This window comes from Sander vitreus, chromosome 3, assembly GCF_031162955.1.
Source record: "Sander vitreus isolate 19-12246 chromosome 3, sanVit1, whole genome shotgun sequence".
Taxonomy (NCBI): Eukaryota; Metazoa; Chordata; class Actinopteri; order Perciformes; family Percidae; genus Sander; species Sander vitreus.
In genome coordinates this window covers 31,399,534-31,424,348 of record NC_135857.1, presented here as the reverse complement: position 1 = coordinate 31,424,348, position 24,815 = coordinate 31,399,534, and the positions used below count along the sequence as shown (strand labels likewise).

General features: G+C 42.4%; 3 protein-coding genes across 3 annotated transcripts; 1 reads left to right on the top strand and 2 right to left on the bottom strand.

Annotated features, from left to right (window-relative positions):
* Nucleotides 1–2,642: 2,642 nt before the first annotated feature.
* On the bottom strand, nt 2,643–7,260 carry foxa3 (forkhead box A3). The gene is made up of 2 exons (XM_078246975.1): nt 6,793–7,260; nt 2,643–5,479 (listed from the first exon to the last, which is right to left on the bottom strand). Exons 1-2 carry the CDS (start codon nt 6,862–6,864, stop codon nt 4,163–4,165), a joined length of 1,389 nt encoding a protein of 462 aa, XP_078103101.1. The 5' UTR covers nt 6,865–7,260; the 3' UTR covers nt 2,643–4,162.
* Nucleotides 7,261–15,838: 8,578 nt separating this feature from the next.
* irf2bp1 (interferon regulatory factor 2 binding protein 1) lies at nt 15,839–18,960 on the bottom strand. Its single transcript, XM_078246972.1, has 3 exons — nt 17,951–18,960; nt 17,238–17,639; nt 15,839–16,793 (listed from the first exon to the last, which is right to left on the bottom strand). Exons 1-2 carry the CDS (start codon nt 18,958–18,960, stop codon nt 17,339–17,341), a joined length of 1,311 nt encoding a protein of 436 aa, XP_078103098.1. The 3' UTR covers nt 15,839–16,793; nt 17,238–17,338.
* A 530-nt stretch (nt 18,961–19,490) lies between these two features.
* On the top strand, nt 19,491–24,607 carry polr1g (RNA polymerase I subunit G). Its single transcript, XM_078246974.1, has 3 exons — nt 19,491–19,575; nt 20,063–20,204; nt 21,726–24,607. Exons 1-3 carry the CDS (start codon nt 19,491–19,493, stop codon nt 22,573–22,575), a joined length of 1,077 nt encoding a protein of 358 aa, XP_078103100.1. The 3' UTR covers nt 22,576–24,607.
* The last annotated feature ends 208 nt before the right edge of the window (nt 24,608–24,815 follow it).

The window sequence follows — 24,815 nt, the reverse complement described above, 5'->3', positions numbered from 1 at the left end:
GGGTTGGGGTGGATGGATGGGTCCTAAAAAACAGGGTTTTCCTGAAAGACGTTAAGCGGAAAACACTAAACTTTCACCAAGGAAACGGGTGTTTGTGTCCCAGGAGTACTGCTTAAGGGCACCGGTGTTTTAACCCAAACCACAATCTTTTTTGCAATTGTCGTTTTGGTGGCTAAATACATGGTCGTTGCCCATGTATGTGGTAAAACGTGAGGCTGATGTAGAAAAGCAGCATCCTTACGCTGTGTTTTCTCAAAACAAGTGCATTTTTCCTTCCCATACTGGCTAAGACCGTGTTACATCTGCTAAAACATGTTGATTTTAAGCTTTAAGAATTTACATTTTTTAAATAACCCATTCCTGCACAGAACGCAAATCCCAGAAACTTTAAACGGAATCATATTTTCAGCTGAGTCTATTAGTCTATTATTATGAAATCCAGACTGTTATCAACAGCTGGTTTTATTTTCTAAGAGCCTTGCATGTGGAACTGGGTCAGCTGAGGGTTACAGATTACATCTGAAAGGTTACAAATGTAAGGGTCACACTTACGTTTTTTTCCCCCTTTGTTGCTGAAATTGTTATAATCGAACTGCTGCATTTTTGCTCCTTCAAAACCTCAAGCACCAGTATGTTATTTGTGGAAAGACTCTAATCTGTTTTCCTTCATGAGAAGCCTGGACTGAATGTGACCACTATCAGCGCGGTCACCTGATTACTGCGAGGGGACTTATCAGAGTGACATTTTAGAATCAGCCAGGTTAGTCATACCTGGAGCTGCCTGGTGTGTGTGTGTGTGTGTGTGTGTGTGTGTGTGTGTGTGTGTGTGTGTGTGTGTGTGTGTGTGTGTGTGTGTGTGTGTGTGTCTTTGTAGCTTTGGAGACCATATCAGGCGGGTGCTTGCCTATCTTATCAAGCCAACTGCTCTGAAGGGACTATTGTGTATGCAAGGTGACACACTCCCTTAGATTTCCCACTCAGACTATAGACCAGTGACCATTTCTTTAAGGTGTGTGTTTTGTGCTCATTTAGAGACCCACATATTGATGATGTTTCATAAAAAGGGTGAAAGCTAGTATCGGAAATAATGCTTTAATTTCTGCAGCAACAGGTAGCATTATGTGTTCGTTAGCATCGTGACTCACTGCTCTGATTGAAACTGAAGTTAAACAGTGAGACTATACGTGTTGTATTCATGTGTGTTTGTGTGTGAGTGTGTGTGTGTGTGTGTGTGTGCGTGTGTGTGTGTGTGTGTGTGTGTGTGTGTGTGTGTGTGTGTGTGTGTGTCAATCTATATTTTCCAAGTCTCCGGGCTCACAGTTGCTGTGCTTGACGTGACAGAGAAGAAAAGGCAGCAAGAAATACGTGACAACTCTGACAACACAGGGCTAGGTTGTGCAAGCCAGCGGAGAGACAGACAGGCAGACAGATAGACAGGCAGCCAGGTAGACGGGCAGACAGGCAGACGGGAGGCCTGGCGTCAGGGCAGGGAAGCATGAGGCCAGGGAAGGGCGGCTGCAGGAACCAAGATCAATAAATTAACTGTTTTATTCTCCTGCATAAGGAACCATCACAATGTCACATTATAGAGTACGTTAGTGTGTGAGCTGCTCAGAACTTTGCTCATCAAGTCATAATTTGCTACATCTTCATTTGCATCAAAGCTCCCCCTTATTCTCTTGATATTATTCAGTAGAGATTCTGCAGGTTTCCATTCTTAAGCTGCAGTTTAGAAAACTGTGAGAAAAAGTGATGCGTTTTGTGTTAACAGTTTGCTTGGGATAAACACAAAAGGATCTGATTGGTCAGAGGGAGCTGCCGGGGCCAAGCAGACACCGTAAAGATTCAAAAGCAAAATATTCTGCTTCTACTTTCCTCCCTGTTTTTGTTTTGATGATTTGCTGATAGTTTGTCTAGTGCCGGGTCAGAGGCAGGTCAGTGGTTTTTGGAGTGGGGTCCGGCCGTGTCTGGCTGTGTGTGTGCCGCCCGGGCCGATGGCCTGTGCAGAGGTCTGCTTTGAGGCTCTCAGTGTGATGCAGCCGTGTTTAGTCTACCAGTCCTACATGTCACACACCACAGTCATTTGGTCAGGAGCTGTTTCAACAAGACGCTGCTATTCCTACAGCACCGCCTCACCAGACAGGTCCAAAAAAAAAAAAGAGTTGTGATTGATTGATTGACCAGGGCGAGTCATGGAGGTCCTGTCAGCAACGCTATGTGATCTAGAAACCAACATTTTCTTTTTGTATTTTGGAAAATGTGCAGAGTTGAAGAATAATTTGCTGCAAAATGTCTAGAAAATGACGAAACATACATTCAGGGAGCTTTTTTCTATTAAAAAATATAATCAAAGCCAGTTGGATGACATTATTTTGATTTTAATATTCTTAAAGCTTAATTTTTTACATGTGAAATCCAGAAAGAGGAAGTCTCTTTTTATGATTTTGTGTAATTTTTGTGTAATTTTAAGAAGGTACTTGGAAACAAACTAAGTGATTACTCATCCCTGTGGAATACAGATTTGAACACTGAATGTACGGTGAAGCAGCTTTCAGTGTTTAGGTTACTTTTGACCGTTTCGTGTCAAACACTTCCTGAATTATCATTCATGAAAAAAAAAAAACAAAAGCGGAATTTCTCCCCACATTTTTTGCCTTTTTAATAAGAAAAAAATGAAACATGAATCATTCAAATCACATTTAAACCAACAGAAACAACGACAACAAAAAAAAAACAATATATTATATCAGCACACTTTCAAAGTTTGAAAAGCAACATAGCTTAAATAAAAGACATTTCTCTTTGAAACTAAAACATGCTCCGCAGAGGACATCGTGACCTGAAACTACTGCGTCCTCTGCTGTTTATCAGAATAATCCTTCAATAGATCGTGGGTACATTGATCTCTCATCAGATCAGTAGTCGTTTGAAGAAAAGGCACTTTTTGGACAGAGGGTTATTTGACACCCTTTGACATTGTTACACTGATCCCATTGAGCTGATGCATTGATATTGTAAGGGGGCGTTCCTAAGTATTGTTGTAACACACACAAACACACACTATCAGCCCACCTGGCCTGTAGGAGCTCCATAGTGCAAAGTACTGTATGTAAATCCTCCCATAGTGCATCTCTCCTCCCCTCCTCTGTTTTAGTAAATGACTGAACTCCCCCCCCATGCACCGCACCAGCTATCTGTTATTCAAAATGTTACAGTCTGTCAAAAAAGCATTTGGTTTTAATGTTCTCGTATAGGTAACAAAAACATAAACACAACATGATTCTTTTTTTTTTTATTATTTTTTTTTTTTACCACAGTTACTTTGCCTAGTTCCTTCTGGCTGCAAAAGATTGTTTTAACTTCTGCTTCCTCTCCAGCGAGGACAAAATGGCTTTTTTCTTCTTCATATGTTTAACCAAAATAACAAAATAAAGTACATACTCCGTGGTCTGATCTGACAGAAATGATGGACGTAGTGTGAAATGCTGTAACACAAAAAAAAGAAAACCACCGCAGTAACATCTGCCTGAAGCAGTAACCTGAAACTCGCCCATTTTCTCTCCATTTTTTTGGATAAAAAAAAAAACAAACTCACATTTGGGTTGTAACTGGTCATCAGAGCGCTATACAAGATATATTAAAATTTATTCCCTTCATAAATAAATGCAAATATCCTCCCCCACCCCCTCACATTACCTCTATCTACATTTTATACAAAGCCAATTTCACCACATGCAGTGCTCGTGCAACAGGCGAAGACAGGATCTGACTTCTGTATTGACTTACACACCGACCAGTCAAACGTCTTCATCATCAGTTAAGACTTCTTATCGTCCAGCTACACTTTTCTGTCCTCCATGTAACCAACCAGTCTCCATGTTTGTCAGAGTTGGTAAAAAAAAAAAAAAACGAAAAAAAAAAACTGTTCTTTGGTCCCTCAAACACGGCAGCCATTTTAGATGTGAGTCTCTACCAAGGCCACTGGATGTGAGCCAGAGAGGGACAGGGAAAGAAAGAAAGAGGAAGAGAGCTGGGGTGTCCATTTTAGAAAAGGCTGAGAGAAAGAGAAGTCTCCATCTTGGCTCACCTCTAGAGACAGGTGAGTGTGTGTGTGTGTGTGTGTGTGTGTGTGTGTGTTTGTGTGTGTGTGTGAGTGTCCATATTAGGAGGCGTTGAGCACCGAGCGGCTGTACAGAGTTTGGTAGTAAGCGCCTGAGTCCATGGTGGCCGGCCCTTGGCTGTCGTAGATCTGCTTGGCTCCCATAGGAGAGGCGCTGGTGTAGCTGTTGTACGCCATCACCTGATCCTGGTAGGACTTGAGGTCCATCTTCTGCTCGTTGGACATGAGGTTGGTGATGGAGAAAGGGTGGTTGAAGTTGTAGTGGGGGTCCAGGGACTTGAGGGCATCGCTCTGTAGGTCCATGTGCTGCTGCATGGCGCCGGGCAGGAGGTGGGAGCTACCCACTAGAGACTGGGAGTGGAGGAGGGGGTTGGAGGAGGTGGTGGCTGAGAGGGACAGGGAAGACGAGGCAGAGGAGGAGGACGGCAGGGAGATGGGCGGGCTGTGGAGGTGTGAGGAGGAGAGCGCGGGGCAGTCTAGTGGCACCAGGGAGTTCCGGGGATGCGGCTGGTCATCTGAAGAGCCTGGGTGGGAGTTGTCTGAGTGGGCGGAGTCGGCTCCCTCAGAGCCTCCTGTGGGGCTGTGATCCTCCACCAGGTGATCTCCACCATGGCCTCCCTTCCCCGAGCCCCCCTCTTGGCTCTTGCCTGCTTTCTTCGCCAGCTTTTCCTCGATCTTGAAGCGTTTCTGGCGCCTCAGGTAGCAGCCGTTCTCGAACATGTTGCCCGACTGCGGGTGCAGAGTCCAGTAGGAGCCTTTGCCCGGCTTGTCCGGCGAGCGAGCCACCTTCACGAAGCAGTCGTTGAAGGAGAGCGAGTGGCGGATGGAGTTCTGCCAGCGCTGCTGGTTCTCACGGTAGTAGGGGAACAGATCCATGATCCACTGGTAGATCTCGTTCAGGGTGAGCATCTTGCTGCCGCTCTGCTGGATCGCCATGGTGATGAGGGAGATGTAGGAGTACGGCGGCTTGGCGTGGGTCAGGGAGCGTCGGTAGGGCTTTGGGGGAATGTCCTTGTGCCCGGCCCGGTTAAGGGTCGCGGTGGAGGGGTAACCCAGCTGGCTCATGGATTGGCCCATGTTCTGGTAGTGTGACAAGGAGCCCAGGGAGCCTGGAGCAACGGGGCCCAGCTGGGTCAGAGGGCCCGAGCCGAGGGACGATGTCACCGGGGAGAGGGACATATGGCTGGGCCCGGAGCCCATGGAGGCCAGCGGGGAACTGCTGAGGCTGGTGCTCGGGTACGCCATGTTCATGCCTGCAGGCGAGGCGGTGGCCGGGTTCAGGTTGATGTAGCTGTTGATGGAGCCCATGGAGCCCATGGAGCCCAGACCAGAGTTCATGGTGCTGGGAGAGGAATACATCTAGAGGAAAAAGAGACAAAAAAACTATCTGGTTATTCACAAGAAAACACAGTTGACATACATGCAACAACAGTGAAATAATAAAATATAATTAACTAATCTTGACGTTTGATTTCCAACATTTCGAAAACTAACATAAACGGTTCTCTGGCATTTAACTGGTATTAGTTTAAATGAGTGCTCTGAAGTGACTGTTTAAATGTAAAAGTAAAGCGGTTTGACTCTCCATTTAAAAAGTGACTCCTTATCAATGCACAATGAAGCTCTCAGTGCGCGGAGAGAGGACATGGATTTCACACGGCGATGTTAACCTGTAAATGCGTAAAAAGCGCGTCATGGTGCCTCTCGGTTCAGACGGCCTCCTCCGCTCCTTCCGTGGAAAAAACAAGTGAACCAAAATGTTCAGCTCAACTGGAGGAATGTGATTCTTTTCTGTTCTTATTCGTTTGTGTATGTCAAAGATGAATTATTCCGTTTTATAATCTGTTGTTGTTGTGAAATCTCAAAAAGCCTTCGACGTGAAATAAAAGTGTTTGATAAAATTCCACTGGGGACAGAAGGATACATGGGCCCGCTGACTGATAAATATTATCAGTCTCTTCTCGGTAATTTCATCAGGTCGAGGAGAGGTGAGAACTGAAGCTGCTGATGGAATTAACTCTAATTGAATTAGTGAGAAAGAAAAAGAAAAAAAGTCTCGTTACATTTGCACCTGAATTATCGCAACGCTCGAGCGGCTGCGGGGACACAAAGGAAGAAAGTGTATTGATGAGCAAATGATTTAGTAAGCAACTTAGAAGCTGAATATTTAGAATTATATTTATATTAGGTAGGCTATTAATAATTCAATTAAAAACTGAAGTAGGCTAAAAGTTTAGTTATTTTCAATAATGCAATAACGCATAATGTTTCTGTTGGGATTTTCACAGCTGAAGAATATCTGAATTTAGTCATTTTTCTCCTGATAATAATTATTATGCCCCGGTCAAAATGCTGTGCGCCTTAATACTCAATGTTACTCTATCATACTTAACATATTGTATTTTTATGGTACTCCTACAATAGGTCAAAGAAGCTTAAGATTTGAGTGTAAAATCTTATAATAGTCTTTTATAATTCATGATAGTACTACAGCTTTTCTCGTTCGGAGTCCTTCTGAAAATGTGCGCAAATAAAATAGTGTATTCTCTCTTTCACTGCCAAGAACAACCTTAGACTTGACGACGCTGTTAACAACGAGAGTAGCCTACATAAAAACAGTGTGATTGATTGTTTGTCATTTCTGTTATTTTTGTGAGTGAATGTGTCTTTACCTCACTGGCCTCGCTGTAGAAAGTATTCCACTCTGGTAGATCATGTGCTTCCATCTTCACAGAACTCAACATCCCCAACACAAGTCTTTGGAGGAGAAAGACTTATCTATGACCTATTTTAAAATATCAAAAATAAATATAAAATCCTTCGTAAAGTTGGAAGTTTTTAGGGGAAAAGAAGAAAAAAAAATTCCCAAAACAGAACGTTGTCTCCTTTTTGGCAAGAAAAAGGGAGAAAATATCTAGAGGAAGAAAAAAGAAAAAAAGTGAGGAAAAAAAAAAAAGCAAAGAGTGATGTGACGCTCTGCTCCTGGGAATTGTGAAGTCAATATTTCTTATTTGTCAGTCATCCATTGTTTCATATTCGTATTATTGTTATCGCTCAGCAGATGTTGACTTCTTCTGGCCCGTTTTTTTTCCCCAGTCTACCGGGGGCCTCGGGACGCAGCGTGTTGCAGGCGGAGTTGTAGCGCAAATACAGTAGAGAAACGTGGACGTCCTGCTCTTATAAGGTGCCGGCGGGTTCCGCCCCGCTCCTGACATTTGAATATCGTGTTAGGATCCAGGAAGGGCCCTGCAAAAAGGCCGATGTGGCCCCCTGGCGTGCTGTATATTGGCCGGCGGCTGCACCGGGGCCACCCGGACGAAAGCCTGTCCCATAATCCTTCAGTGTCAGACAGAGCTGAGTGGATATATATATATATATATATATATATATATATATATATATATATATATATATATATATATATATAGCAGTATATATATATATATATAGCAGTGAAGTTTATAAGGGTGCGGGGTTAATATGCTCAAAAGTTAACTTGATGAAAGAATGCAATCATGTCGCTTCTTCTCCACTCAAAATGTGTCCTAATAATTATTCTTTTTTCTTCTACAACGTGTCATTTTTCTGCAAGTATACCACTAAATCAACAAGATATTTAATTTGATTTTACAAAAAAAAAGTTATTTGTCGATATTGAACCGCGTTTCTTGGGATGGGGAGGTTTTGTGACGTGTGTGTGTGTGTGTGTGTGTGTGTGTGTGGGGGGGGCAAAGGGCGTGGAAGTCGTTAATTCTCTCGGCTATCACTTCTCTGCGGCTATGAACCCTGTAACACATTCTTTGAGGGCTTTGTGACCGCCAAATTTATTTCAGATTTTGAGTTTTGATAGTCAAATATTTTCCTGATTGTTATGACTATCAGGGAAATATTTGACTATTAACAGAAGAATATCAGACCATCAGAGATCCTTATCTCTACCCTTACATTAGAACACCAAGCCCCTCAAGTTAAACCACACTGATTAAAACGGCCTTTTGCCTCATATACAGTATGCCACTGCAACACCAGGTACAGTAAACTCAGTATGAAAACTTAAAGGTACCAACAGACTGAAAGCTCCTTGAATGCCTATGTGCGTAAATCTGTGCGTAAATTTGGCTCGGTATAGGCCTGCTAAATGTGAGAGACCTCATTCGCAACGCTACGCCACAGAGAAATTCAATAAATAATGTAATCCCGGTGTAATGCATAGGGCCGAACTCCTGTGTTGTGGAATACACATCGGCCTCGTTGCAGACGGAGGCCTGTGAATGTCAATGCCTCTGCCTAATGGCCAGTCAATGGAGATGTAATTGATGCGCAGGCGGGAGGTCGACGGGATTAGACTGAGAAACGATCCCGCGGAAATAAGAAACAGGAAGGTAGGGTACATGTGCGCGCAGACGCACCAAAATATGCAGATATGTTAAAAAATAAATAAATAAATTAAAAAAACAGATTCAGTGTCGGGCATCGTCGGGTTACATTTTATATTTGTAAAGTTCAGCGTCCACCTGATGGCTATGTTGCCTTCAGGGTTTAGGTTAAACTGACCCTTGATGATTATATTCCTGTGATAAGTAATCACAGCCGATTTAAAAAAAGAAAGAAAGAAAGAAATTACCACCAAATGATCAGCCAGTCATCATGTTTCCCACCGCGATCAGCTGCAGCTCAGTGGAACAGTCCAGGCCTATATATTGTCAATCAGACTCTCTACAGGCCTTCACCTGTAAAGACTCGGCGATTATCGCCTGTTTGCAAAACGCTGTCAAATCGATTAACACGTGGAATGAGCTAACACCTCAGTGTCTGTAATGATGCTATTAAGCCTGAAAGAGATTCATCTGGAAGGTTATATGGTTATAAACAGCTTGGCAAACTGTAAACCTTCAGCTTCTGATCATACTTTTTTTTCTTTCTTTTTTAAAAGGACCAATACAACCCAAATATAAAGTCTAGTTTGAGGGAGGGGCTCGCATCCAATTAACCATTACATGAGAATAAACATGGGCTCCAATACATTGTGTTCTGGTTTATAGCTGAACTTCTTTATCCATGTCTGGCTGCAGAACTGCCAACACATTCTTACACTAGCAACAAGAAACCAAAGAGTATCAAATCTTCAGATATATATATATATATATATATATATATATATATATATATATATATATATATATATATATATATAAAAAAGGTCAAATCAAAAGATACTGTCCAATCAGAGATCATTTCATTAGGCTAGATTTGGGTGGCGATTCATGTGTTGGATATTTCTGTTCCACTCGTAACTTTGCTTTTGTCGCCTTCAGGTGCCAGTGGGGAATCTGATATCCTGAATTTCCAACACAGCATCACATTCATGTTGCTCTGGAAAAATGCTCTGCTGAGTGCTATACACTTATTTCCAATAACTATTGGTGGTTTTAATGCCTGTCGTGTCTTAGAACGGTAAACACACACATTGCGTCTTCATCTTTGAACCTGGTTTATTGACTTGTTTCACACACCTGCTGAAGGATGGCGAGCATTGTATTTCGGCCATGACGCATCAAGCTTCAACCCTGCCTCTTAATACGCATATTTAATTGGTGTAATGCGTCTTTAAGGTCCCATTTTACCCCAACACACATTTAGCCATATCCTCTCTCTGCCGTTTTTCATTCAAATGGGCCACCTATCGTTCATTAACACCTCTGTAATTGGTTTAACAATAGCTGACACTAATGGAGGAAACGACAGATCGGCCCCCCACCACCGTCTCTCCTCTTCTTCACAACACAAAGTGCGCAGCTAAAAGTTTATCACTTTACCAAAGATCCTCTGTAACTCTTAAGACGGTCCCCAGCAGCCTCTGTGCTTCCAGGCAGACTGAGGTAAGAGGCTAAGAGCGCCATCTTGTGTCCGTTAGAAAGCAGAAAAGACTTTCTATCAAATGTTTGTTTGGTTTTTTTAATGTCTGGAAAGTTTTTTTGTTGTTGTTTTTTTTGTGTTACTGATACTGAATTAAACTGAACAGAGTTCAACACTATTATCAAAATAAGTCACTTTTTACAGACACTGCATCCTCTTACAGTACATGAAGTAAACTTCAAAACTTCAAAATAGAAACCAGGAATTTCATTTCTTGCAGGTTGAATTTTTACCCGGATGCCAAAATGACATAATGGAGCTTCCAAGACTTAAAGGTCACCTCAGACATGAACTATTCTGTCTTCTTATCATTGTGATTTTCAAGAAGATTACACAGGATTAGTGTTTAAACAAAGATTATGTTGCATAATGACCAATTATCCAATACATTCCTGTACATGATTAATACAATAAAACTATTACTGTTAGAAATGAAATGCTCATGCATCAGTCCTATGAATTACATATTCGTGAAGGTACTTGCTTTGATGAGCATTGTCAGCTGTGAGACCTAAGGTGCATCCCATGGCCCTCAAATTGCATCCTCGACTACTCCACTTGCCTCCCTTCCTCGCGTCTTAGTCCCTCCCACCGAGGAGACCCGGGAGAGACGCGAGGAAATCATCGGAGGAGAGAGGCAACGAGAAAAATTAGTTTTTAGAGGGATGAGACGTCCTTTCCTCTGAAGCGTCACATGAATTCATCAGCTGTTTGGGCGGTGTTAGCAACTCCTTCAGCTGCACGGCTTCCAGGAAGGCTGCTCTCTGTATCCTCGGCTAGAGCTCCTCGATGGTCCCTCCTCGATGCTTGGTCCTCGAGGCAGAAATAAGAGCTTTGAGACGGCCTTCACTCAGCAGGGACAGAACAACATCCGGTTCAGCAGAGGACCGAAGAATCGAGGAGCTATCAAATAAGGGCCATGAGATGCAGCTCTAGACAGGTTCAGAATCCCCGTGATTAAGAGTAACAGGTACTCCTTCATCCCCCACAGCCATTTCACTTCGGAACTCAGGCCGGGGGAGGAGGTAGTAACTCCCAACTCACTTGGCAAAGAGTGCAGTTTAGTTAGCGATATGTGGTTCGTGTTGATGATGATGGTGATGATGATGATGATGATGATTAGGATAACGATGATGTCTATGCCGCTGATGTGGACAATTTGTGTTAGGACGGAAGAGATGTTGATCATGTAGTCAACATGCCTTTAGATGTTATTGATGCTGTGCTTTGTACTAGGGCTGTGTATTGGCAAGAATCTGGCAATACGATACGTATCACGATACATGGGTCACGATTCAATATATTTCGATACTGGGCGTAAGGCGATGTATTGGGATTTTTTTTAAAGTATAATTTTAGAAAAAAAATAGTATTTAAAAAAAGACATGATGTTCATAGAAGTCAAAGAAGTTTACTTTAGGTAAACAATTCAGTACACAGAAAATCAAACTGCCCGTTTGGGATTGTGGTTCCCAGGTTCTTAGTGAGCTAATGTTTATATGCTAAAGTAGCCAAAGTTCAGCCATAGCTACATTGTTAGCTTCTAGCAAAAAGTCAGGCACTGCTAGGCACTGTTAGGCAAGGACACTAGTGGTGGGTCTCAGCATAGCCATCTAGCGGTAGGGGGTTTAAACACAACATAAACGTGAACCAATGTCTTACATGAATATTGTTGAACGTTTCTAAAAAAAAAAAAAAAAAAGAAATCGATATTTCCTTTTTGAAAATTGATACAGTATTGCAAAATAAAATATTGCGATACTCAAGTGTATCGATTTTTTCTTACATCCCTACTTTGTACACTTGGAAATGTCAAAGTCGGTCACCAGTGAATATTGTTGGTCTTCTAGGCCACTGGTATTCAGGTCACTGGTCACCCCCCCCCACATCTCCTTCTGTAGGCATGGGGTCATGCAGGGCATCTCTCAGTGCAAATCAAACCAGCTATTAGGTTAACTGAAATAAAACCACGCCAATCTCTAGGTATGGTGAAGGGTATGTGATGATGATGTGGGGGGGGTCTATTTTAATTCCAAATGCCAAGGGAACTTTATCAGGATGCATAATATCCTGGATCCATGAAATAACTGGCTTTAAAAATAAAAATCTGCCTGCCTCTATGGGAATTTAACATAGGGGTGTACTTACTTATGCCCCCTGTATTTTAAGGAAGAACATTTATTTATTTACAATACATTATTCATTCACAAAGAAAATTGGTGTCCTTAAAGGTTTGATTTTCCCTCATTTTTTTAATTAAGGCATTAAGATCAATTTCCAAAAGATGGATTTTTTTGTTCCTCTTTTTAGTCAACTTTAGCATGGGTTCATAAAATTATGAGTGCCACTGTATATGCATGGCAGTCACATTTATTTACCTCAGGTCATTAAAACATCGGTGTCCTCATTCAATTGTAGCTCTGGTCCTGTTGGAACAGCTGCAGTCTCTGTAGCCGTGATGCTAACCAATGTGCTGTTATCCCAGGTAAAAAAACAAGATTACAAAATCATTCCTCTACTTATGTTTGAAGAATTGTCTTAGCTTTTTACTCATAAACAAACTATTTAACATGATATAATGTCAGTGGTAAAACACAAGAAACAAAAAAAAGAAGTGCAAGTTTTCATCCCATTTATTCCTGGTTTCTATTTTGTACATGAAGCTGCAAAAAAACCAACAGATCCCAAAATGACACATACATGAAAAGAAGAGAGATGCGAGGAGAGACCATATCAAGACAATAAATGGCTGGCCAACTTTACAAAGGCTTCGGGTGAAAGCAAAATCCGTCTGATGGTAATTGAAGGGAAACAGATTCAGGTTAATCATTGACTAGACAGATAAAAAAAGCCATTGCACTCCTACTTCCCCTGAGGTTCCCAGACACACAAACAGACGGTAAACATTTAAAAAAAAAGGCACTTAACAAGGGATTGCATGATGTATCAGTGCATATTAAACTTAAATTCCACTTCTTCAAAGACATTTCTCTACAACAGACCTGATCCGTGGGATATTCTCTCAATATAGAAAGCCTGTATTAAGTATTTGCTGCATACCATAGACGTTTACTATATATAAAATCCCATAAGTACAGTAGACCACACAGGCCTGTAAACTGTAACGGCTTGATGAAGAAAGCCGGTAAAGACCTGGCCAAGTATGTATGTATGTATGTATGTATGTATGTATGTATGTATATATATATATATTCCCCATTAAACATAAAAAAAACATAAATTTGGGCATAAAATGACCTTTGGTTTGTCTGTGCTTCTGTACTGACGAGTACATGCTGCACATGAAGAGAGAATCCACCAAAAAACTAATTTGTTGTAATGTGTGATTATTAAAATGTTACTGAAATCCCTGCACATTCTTTTGTAACTGACAATGAAAGTCTGGATTAGATGTTCAGTATGACTGGTCATCCACATTCGCTCCACTAGGGGTGTGCAAAAAAAATCAATTCACATTCATATCGCGATTCAAAATCGAGTCATAGAATTCCAAAAATCGATTCATACACATATATAAATATATATATATATTTTTTTTCGTTTTGTAATGGCGTGTATACTCTTGTCCTGAAATGAGTTTAGCTCGCCATTCCCATAGATGGCGCTGCGTGAATTCACACTGACGCCTGGGCACTCTTGTTATAATCAGAAGAAGAACCAACGCACTCTTTCAATGCTCTAAACTCCCACCGAACTCTGAACGAAAAGCTCTTTTTATTTAACAGTTTCATTTTATACTTGAATTCAATGTATTTGAAAGCTGGCCAAAGCTTGGCACTTTGTAGTTTTTAGTTGCAAAAGTTTTTATTTTTGTATGAAGACAAAGTAATATCAAACTAAATTTAATTTGTTGTGTTTCCTTTTCTTTTAAATTGTATGTCTACTGCAATCACATGGGAAAACTAACTACATTTACATACTGTGAATCTTTTTAAAATCGAGAATCGTTTCTGAATTGAAAATGGATTTTGAATCGAATCTTGAGCCTAAAAATCGATATTGAATCGTGACACGTTCTGAATCGTGCAGCCCTACGCTCCACTGACATGAATGGAACAATGGATGTGAACGGAAAGCAAATCCAACAGACTGTGAGGTTGTTTGTTTAAATTAAGATAAGATTAATTTCATCATCTGCAGACTGAAAAAATATATAGTTTTAAATACGGCTTCCACTCCATAAAAGTGTCAGGTGATAAGAAGTCTCCTTTTAGGAGAAACTAATTCATAAACTATATTAAACCTTTTTAGGATTACAGAAGAACATTTCCGCTTTCAGGTGGATTCTCACTTCAAAAAACTCAAGGTTTAAGAAATGATACATACAGCATCGTTTTTAATTACATATTCCAAACTGTTGCATATGCTATGACTAAGGATTGCACATACTATTATAGATCTATACAGTATATAACATTTAACATTTGAGTATAAAATATAGTCCTAGGCCTATCGATAGATATCTTTTCATGTACATTCGGGGTAAAGCGTAGGCTGGGCTGGATCTTGTATGAAAGCAACATTTAAATACAGTTAAACAAAGAGTCTCTGCGGCTGCTCTATGCTTTGACACATCAACTGGTTGTTTCTAGACACACTCTGTTCTCTGAGTCAAAGTCAACTTTACTTTGAGCTGACGAAATAAAACAAATGCACAAACACACAGAGAAATGTCACTACTGGCATTCTGTCCACAACTCATGTCGGTTTGCATGTTTAGTTGTTTTAGAGGAGATTATTATATATATATATATATTTTTTTTAAACAATCTGATTGTTCACCAGGACACAGATACAGTCATAAAACAATAAAAATAATTTGAAATTTAAGGTACACTTTGTCACGATAACTGTCAGTGTCGTGTCAGTTGTTAATGTTAATCGTAGTTGTAGAAGCACAAAGATTTCATTAGACCAAGCACTGGCAGAGAAAGTGGCATGGCGAGTTCCAACTTGTTTCAACAGCTTGTATTTTTCTGCCAACAGTCTGATATCTGACCTCCTGCTGCAAGCTGCCGGCCAAAGTTTGTTCATCAAACAGGAAAGATACAGACCAACCGTGGCCACCGTTTTAGCATTTCAACATTTGTGTTGGATTTGTCAAAACAAGCTTTCTGCGCTTTCCCGTGCAAACAGTACTGAGTGTATTGTTACAGTAAACACTGGAGCGTGGCTACTTTCTGTGAGTTTGAGAAGGATCATTTGAAACTATAAACATCCCTATATTAGGTCTGCTAACAAGCTACCATTAGCAAATAAAACCAGTCATATAATAATACACTGGTGGCCAGATAAGAGAAAGAGAAATTTCAGTTTCGCACTGGTTGTTTCATAAGGTGCATATTCAAGTGTGACAGTTGTTTATGTGATTACGAAATCTTTCAAGAGATTGCAACGGTGGTGTCGGTTTTTGTTTGTAGAAAAGTAAGAAAAGACTGGTGTAGTCTACGTGTGGCTTCAGCCCGATTGTGTCCAGCTGCTAACAGTAGCTAGCTGGCAGTGCTAATGTGGCCATGATCAGGGCTGTGTTTCATTAGTTGTTTTTTTTAACATGCCCTCCTTCACTTCCCCTCAGCCCTTGGTATGACGTCATAGCACACGTCACACGGAGGCCGGAGCTGGGGAGTGAAATGGAACACACCTGCCTTCGTTCACCATCCGCCCAAACTATATGGATCGACCGCCAGTTGTAGGCTTAGCGCTACTGCTTCAAGTGCGTTTTATTATCCATCTTATTTTCTATTAATTATGGCTTTATATCCCTGTTTTATGTTCACTGCTTATGTTGTGCAATTTCCTTATTACAGCCGGCCTATTTCTTGTATGAAAGGCGCAATACAAATATTATTTATAAAAAGTATTAATACTGCTTTTTACACATCATAAATACCTGCAGATTCATTTCAATGAGGCTTGGTAATCAGCTGCATGAGTTTCAGATTTAGAAATGTGGGATCTGTATTATTATTATTATTAAATGATATTAATGCTTACATCTCGCAAAAACAGAGTTTCTTCCATGCACTTACAGATAATGTTGCAATTAAAGAACTCACAACTATCTTGTAAATAAAACGTATAAAGTACACTGACATTAGTTATATTACATGTTTCAGTAAAATATCAAGCTAACAATGAGGAAACTAAAAAGATGAAATGTATTTATTCATCGTCTCCTTCTTTGGTGGTCAGCAACAGGAGTTTTAACGGTTGTACATTACTGCCACCTAACCATCGATCTATTTTCTTGCCCCAAATGCATACCGGAAATGCCTTGTGGGTGATATCCACCTCTGGTGTGACCATCGTTATTCACTCGCTCCCTCAGCCCTCTGAGGGTTGATCTCACCAAGTTCACTTCCGTTTTTAGACGATTGGAACGACACTTAAGATGGCGGCGGGGATTCATCCGAGGGCAAGTGCTTAGGGGAAGTGAACGAGAGCATGTTGAACCACTATTGAAACGTAGCCCAGTTGTTTCTACTGGCGCATCTACTACTAACACTACAAAAAGTAGCCACTGTTCAGCTGTTGATTGGCCCAGAATATCTGATTCCAACAGTACATCAAAAGGCAATTTTAGGTCTGATAATGTTGATAGAATTGGGTGGTGTTAGTAGTTGGAGTCAAGACCTGTGCAATGGAGGTTTTCTGAACTGTGGGCCACTGTGCTGCTTCTCTCCTGGATCTCTCAGAGCTCCATTGCAGACGTCTCTTTCTGGTGTGAGATTCAACTCTGGAGTGACAAAAAGCAAAAACAAATATAAAAACATAACATATACACATATCCCACCATATCAAAGCTGTGTGGTTTAGATTGGGCAAATCTAGTGGGACATAAACATATACAGTTACAACACTTGTACAACACTCTTATTAAGGAGATGTTGTCATACAACGTCCATCTAACTAATATCAATCAATTTTTATAATCCCAATATGCCAAACTGCCTGGATGATATCAATTTGGGTGAATCGATAATTTAGGACACAATTATTGATAACATACTAATAATTGAAATGCCTGTTCCATTGAAATGAAAACAATTCAAGTTATTCAACAGATAAGTATTCACAAACATCCACATTCAGAACCTGAGGCTGTTGTCAGAGGGGACAGGCAAATGCACTTCTTGAAGATGGGAGTAAACTAAGGTGCTTCCTTGAATAATGGTCTCACAATGCAAAATGCTGTCAGACTTCAGACTATGGGTTGTCAGATGTCTGTGGACCTGCCTGTTGCTGTATTGCGTCCTGGTCTGGTTTCCATGGAAGCCATCATCACGTCTCTCTCTCTTTCTTGACGGTGACGTCTCCGCTGGCAGCTCCCGCTCCACTGGCAGCTCCGCTCCCGGCCCCGGACGCAGCTGCAGCTCCAGGCCCGTTCCCGGCTCCAGACGCAGCCGCTGATGCAGCTCCTGCTCCGGCAGTGCCGAGTATGGTGGATACCTCTCCCTGCATGAAGGCCCAAGGGGGACTGTTGGGAGAGTTGTCCAGTGGACAGCGCTCTCCGCTGGGGCAGTACACCTCCCCATCGCCCCGCCGGCTCTGGATGTACACTCTGGTGCAGGGGAAGCAGAACCTAAATTTGGTGGAGGTAGAGAAGACGTTATTACAATTACAAGCGAGACATAACTATTAGGGATACCAACAACTAATGATTGTTTTAGTAATAATCTTTTGTTCAAGTAACAAATTATGTTTCTTAGTCTAAAAAAATGTATGCCAAAAAAAAAAAAAAAAATGACCAGAGACGGTCTTCAATTGCTTACTTGGTGTGACTAAAAGCCAGAAACAAAGCATTTTATTCATGGAAACATAAATCAACAAATTTCAGGCTATTCACTATGCATTGCTACCTTAAAAAGAATACAAATAGCAAACAAAACAAACCTATGCCCAGGCACTGATGGACACTGAACAAAGTGTGTGTCTTCCAGCCTCTCATGACACAAGGTGCAGGACAGAGTGTTTCCAGTTGAATGAGTGTTGCTGGCAGATGCTGATCCCAGCTCAGAGGCACCGCTGTGGGGTAACGCTGCGGCTGTGGTGGCTGCCTCTGCTGAGGTGCTGGATCCCAGGGGCTCCCCTCCGGACCTCGCAGTTAGGGGCCGTGGCTGCCTGGCTGGTGACGAGGCAGGCTTGGGGCTGGTCTGGCTCACACCTCCAGCCAGGGTCGAGGTAGAAGAAGGGATGCCTGTACTCTTACTGGCGCTGCTGCCAGCCACAGCAGTGTGGATCTGTGTCTGCATCTTGGGCTGATTCTGGGACGAACTGAGCTCTCGCTCCAGCTCTGGAGTGATAAAAGGAGATATCCCCATCCCTATCCCCAGCTGTCTGCGGCTCATCTCGGCCAGCACCGGGGCAGGAAAGATCATGGGGCTGCTCATGGGGGCTGTCCTGGCGGTTAGACCCGCCGGCATGCCCGTAAGTAACCCATGGGGAATCCCTGCAATACTCTGAGTCACTAGATTAGGAGGGATGGCGGCGCCTAGCATGGGTCTTCGGCTGCCGCTGGGGCTCTGACGGTTCAATTCTTGAGGCTGCTGGCCGTCGCGGTGCAGCCCGTTGGGCGGCACACGAATAGCTGACACGGTACTTTCTCCTCTTCCTCCCCTGTCGAAGCGGTCCATGTGCTGTCTGCCTCCGTCCGCATCTCCTCTGCCAGATGTGCCGTGTTTATTGGGCGAGGGACCAGGTGACCTGACGTTACCGTCCTGCATCCCGTGAGTTCGTTTCAGCTGTCGGGCATTCGTTATAAGGAACTCAATCTGATTAGCTCCCTCGTAGTTTACGCAGCCACGGCAAACCACTTCGCTGAAGTCCCACACCACAGTCCACGGCATCTTTGGCAGGTCGCACAGGTAGCACCACTGGCGCCTGGAGGAGGAGGGGGACGACATGGCTGGCCAGCTAGCTAGCTAGCTAACCTGAGCGGGTTCAACGACAGACGTTAGCTAGCTAGTTAGCTAGGTTAACCTATTTAGCTTAGACAGGTGCACGCCCTCTCTTTGCTAACGACTTTTTACTTTAACGGGCTTCAAACGGCTTCAGAACGATGTTACACATTCTTCGGATATAAAAGTAGATCAAACCTTTGAGTTGTTTTCGCTATTTAAAAAAAATAGATATGTTTGTTTTGTTTACCCACTTCGGCCTACTCTTGGCTGCTGTCAACTGCTCCCCCGACGGACGCTGAAACGTTACGTAACCTAGCGAGGTGCATTATGGGTGTTAGAGTTTCCTTGCCTGGTTATGTCAACGTAAACCAACTCTTGGTGTCTGGTTTTAGAACTACAACGAAACTGGCACGGAAGTGAAGTAATTAAAGGTCAGAGTTCATTTGGCGTCAACACGTGCGTCCGCTGTAGCCATGCGTTTTGAGATAGAAAACTTAAATGTTAGAACTTTGTAGTTATTTGTAAACATAAAAATGCCTAGACACGTATCATCTTCATCAAGCGAAGATGAAGAGGACAATAATACTACAGAATCCCCTGTAAAGCAAAAAGAAACCGGTAAGTTCACACACATGGGTTAAAAAAAGCTGGTGGTAATGATCAGTTCGGTTACACCAGCTTTATGATGGCAGTTACAATCAGAAATATAATGCAAGCAAGTATATGCACAGTACTACAGTAGGTGGTGACTGACTGAGCTCCAGATTGTTAGGGTTAACGCCTCTATTTTTACATTTTGACTTACTAAAAAGGAAAAAACGTCTTAGTAAAAATGTGTAACAGTCTCAAAATGATGCTCTGTACTTATCTAGCTAAGCATTTGCCGTGTAGCTGTGTTTCTACTGGCACCATAGAAAATATTTCATAGAGGCAGTACACACATGTAGAGGCAGGTGATACTGATACTAAAAGTTAATCCAGTGAAAAGTGAGCGCACACTGCTTTTATTCAGGTATTCTTTCTCAGGGCTCTATTGTGTATTTCTTATGCTTGGTGTTTTATTCATGAAATGATGATGGCGTGCGGTTCTTGTCCGTCTCCACAGATAAGAAGACCACCAGGTTCCAGTGTCCTGCTGACTTTGTGTCTTTCTGCCATAAGCCCTGCAGCACAACTCTCTCAGAGAGTCTGACGGACAATAATGAGTTATGGCTTATTAAAGCTCCTGCCAGCTTTAACCCAGAATGGTGGGTACAATCTTTCCCCTTTCGTCTGTTTCCTTTTCTGTCTCTCTCAGAAGAAGGCATTTAGAATCCTTAGTATCCTAAACTTTGCATGCATTTTGATCTACTAAACACTTGCGAAAAATTTCTAAAGCTGAAAAATAAACCTGTTTTTGGTGTCGTAGCAAAGATTCACAATACAAAATATTGAAAAAAGAAATCACACTTTAGCTACAGTGGATCACTGCTTTTGTTCTCCCACTTTTGAGGCTTCATATAAGGTGCCAGTAAATTAACTGTGAGCCTATGCAGTATTTAGTGAACAGCGATAACTATGGCCGCTAGTTACAATGACAGAATAACAAATCCTAATAGTAGTACAAGTAGATATATCGATATTATATTGATATCGTGATATGAGACTAAATATTGTCTTAGATTTTGGATATCGTAAGTGTTGTCTTTTCCTGGTTTTAAAGGCTGCATTACAGTAAAGTGATGTCATTTTCTGAACTTACCAGACTGTTCAACAACAAACAAACTGTTCTATTATTTACACTAAGTCATTATATCTACATTACTGATGATTATTTATCAAAAATCTCATTGTGTAAATATTTTGTGAAAGCACCAATAGTCAACACTACAGTATCGTTGCGGTATCGATATCGAGGTATTTGGTCAAAAAATATTTTGCTATTTGATTTTCTCCATATAGCCCAGCCCTAATTGCTACCGTTAGCTATTATAAGATACTGGTCATGCCAGACCAAGTGGCTGCATCAGCCAAATTCCTGAGCGTTGGTGCATTTTATTGCTTATGAATTCAACAATTGTAAAGTGACATAGTCTCACTTTGAACAATCTCTGCTGCAATGTATGTGGCAGCATAAGCTTCGGTTAGTCAGATTAACATGTAGTAAGTGACAGTGGGGCAGTTGGTTTCTTTCGGGGCCAGCAGGTGGAGCTGGAGAGAAGCTCCACGCTGAAGCTTCAGAGTCCCCCCCCCCCCAACTTCAATAGCTGTCTTGGTTAGGGTTGGGTACCGTTTGGAATTTTACGATTCCGATGCCGAACCGGTGCTTTTAAAATGATTCCTAAACCGATTCTTGAAAAACTGAAAAATGACATCAAAGATGTAATATGTTTACTAGTGATCACGTGCAGTAAATGGTTAATATGCCTTTACATCCGTTTTGGTGAGCCTAGAGGGAAAATATGCCATTTTAAAAGTAGCCTACATTTACGATAGCTAGCCAACGGTAGACTACAGAGAGAGTCTGATATTTTTACGTCCATTTCGGAGCGACAGAGGAAAAATATTTCAGTCGACACATTAAGTAGAACCGAAATGAGGAACCGAAATTTGCGTTCTAATCCGGTCCGATTCCTACCGATTGCGTAGGAACCGGTTCCATAGTGGAACCGGGTTTCGGTACCCAACCCCAGTCTTGGTAAATGATGTAGTTTGGTGTAAACTTGTTAAGTTGATGAACTTTTTCCGGCATGCTTTGTGTTTATGATGCCTCTCCTCCCTCCATCCAGTTTCAGTGGCATTAAGTTGCCCCTCTCAGGTCTCCAGACCGTGAAGGTTCCTACCGCTGCAGGCGGAGCCAATCCTAGGGGTGGCCAGCAGATCTACAGCATCCTGGCGTCCACCCACGGTACCTCAGACCTCCGCCTGCTCACCACCGACAAGCAGTCGTCAGATGCCGTGGTTTTTGGCCCTGCGTTTTCAGGCCTGCTAAATGTGTGTGAGAGCTATGGAGACCGCAGAGCAAACCGGGCCCCTCAGGTCATCCCCGCCGCTCCAGCACCCTCCATACCCCCTGGGCTGAAACAGCGGTTCCATCCGTTCGGCAGTAAGACCCCCACGCTGACCTGCGTGGCAGAGAGTGAGGCGGATGGAGCCGCCTTTGGGCCCTCGTCTGCAACTCTCCGCCCCCTGGTAGTCAAACGATTCATAGAAGAAACGTGGCAGGAGGATGAGGAGGAGGAGGAGGAGGAAGGGAGGAAAAAGAAGAAGAAGAAGAAAAAGAAAGAAAAGCGAATAAAGGCGGAGCGCGGAGAGGAAGCGGAGGCGGAGGGAGTGGTGAGAGTGAAAGAGGAACCTGTAGCTGAACCTGTAATTCAGGACGAAGTAATGATGGAGCTTCCCTTCCAGGAGGGCGACGTTTTGGAAGAGAAGAGGAAAAAGAAGAAGAAAAAGAAGGACAAGGAGCGAGAGGACAGGGAGCGAGAGGAGGTGGAGGAGGGCTTGGAGCCCAGTGTGAGGGTGAAGGAGGAAAATGTAACGGTGAAATGTGAACCAGTAGACACTTTGTATGGTGATGTTGTGGAGGGCTCGGGAAAGAAGAAGAAAAAGAAGAAGAAAAGCAAAACTGATGACGACTAGTCTGTCGTCACTTTGTTGTAGGGATGCACTGAATCCAGAGTTTTGGGGTTCGGCTGAATACCGAATCCACTGGTTAAGATTCTGCCGAATCCAAAACCGAATACCGAATCCTGCTCCCATCCTCAGTCCATGAACACAGTAAACGCATCAGTGACTGTCCTTCCTTTGCCGTACCTGAAGTTGCTGCGTTTTGGCTGCTGTCTGTAGATTCCTTCATGCACAACTTGTATTCTTTCAGATGTTTCATACGCAAATGTTTTAACAGCGGCGATGTTGTGTATTGTTTAGGGTCCTCGCCACCACGAGACAAAGCGGCGTTGCAAATTGAACATGTAGCTCGACTTGAATCACCTTCTTTTGACTGAAAGTACTGCCAAACAACACGTTTTCTGCTCACGAGTTCCATTTTCACTTTCTGACAGCCTACTGCATTGAGCGGTCCACCTACATAAACACCTTCCCGTAATCAACAGCGGCGTCATTATGTTGACCAGCGTAGTGCAAGCGTAGGGTTCGGTGGGAAAAAAATTCTAAGGTTCGGCAGAAACCAAACCCCGTCAAAAAGCCCAATATTCGGCCAAATCCGAAGCCGAATCCTGGATTCGGTGCATCCCTGCTTTGTTGTTTGATTTTTTTGTTTATTTTTGACCTCATGAACTTATCTGGGAGCCATTTTACTACTAATTTACTCTGTCATATTGATAGATTGCCTAATGCAAGGCTTGCTTTGGCAGGACATTGCGTTCCGAAAAAAAGAGGGCAATTGAACAGTGACTCAAATTATAAAATGGATTAATCCCAGCGTCTTTAAGGTCAATGCTCCTCTCATTTTAAACTCAGAAAGTGGCAGTTTTACACACAAAGAATGTGTGCAGCCGCATCCATGAGTAATGTGTACATAAGGGGAACTTCTGTGTTTTCTGCCAGTGTCCGTCAAATTGTGTTAGATTTTATGGGATTATGCTCACATTGTGTTGATGCTGTTGTGTACATGTTTACACACACACAGGCTGGTAACGTCGCTGGTTTGGCAGCAGGATCAGAAAAACAGGTGATATAAAGACAGAATGATGGTTCACTGTCTGTCACGTCATGATTAGTTTTTATTTTAATTTAGTTTTTTTTAAAAGGATCTCAGTCGCATGTATTAGAGAACACATGTTCCAAAATATACTCCATAAGTGATTAAAGGAAATGAAGAAGAAAAACAAAACGGGTTTGTGTGTTTGTCCTTCAGTCAGGCCCGTGCAAGTCGTGCAACATTTTCCTCTCATGCCTTGACAGAGCAGTGATTTTACCCAGAAGGAATGGAACTTGAACTTGTATTGTAACTCAGACTGCAGCTTTTAAATTGTGCAACAATAGGAAAATGCCCAATTAGCAGATCTGTGGGTTTTTTATTGATGGGAAGTGTTTGGTGGATGTCATGTCATTGGGGAAGGCAAATGTTTGCATTAAAGGAACACACCGACTTATTGGGACTTTGTCTTATTCCCTGTATCCCCCAGAGTTAGATAAGTCCATACGTACCCTTCTCATCTCCGTGCGTGTCGTAACTGTCTGACGCCCCCACCGCTAGCCTCGCTTGGCACAGATCCTGGAGGTAACCGGCTCCAACTAGTCTACTGCTCCCAATAAGTGACAAAATAACGCCAACATTTTCCTGTTTACATGTTGTGATTTGTATAGTCACAGCATGTACAAAGCGGTGGGTGCCTCTGACTCTGACAGAGTTACAACACGCACGGAGATGAGAAGGGTATGTATGGACTCATCTAACTTTGGGGGATACGGTGAATAAGATAAAGTCCCAATAAGTCAGCGTGTTCCTTTTAAGGTTTACAAACACAGCTTCTGAATGAACAGCGAGGACTAGTCTGTTTGGCCATACGCTGTGTTGTGAAATAAAGTTGTTGATAGGTTCAGATTATTGTATCCGAACCATTGATTGGAACAAAATTGTCTGTCACCACTTCCAGTATGAAAGTATTTTGTGTTTTGGCCTCCCATTAAATAGGTCCAGTGCAGAGCATCATGATGATCTTTATGATCTTTTCGGTGGCTTTTCAACTCTGCCAATGACTATGCTATAATAACTATGCAGGAAACTTAATGACTAGGATCTGTTGGCATGCTAAAAGTCATATTTAAATAATACTGCATGTCTGCACAAAATATTGGCATCAAAAACCTATACTGGTTGATCCCAAGTCTATAAATCTCTGCATGTCCATCGCCAG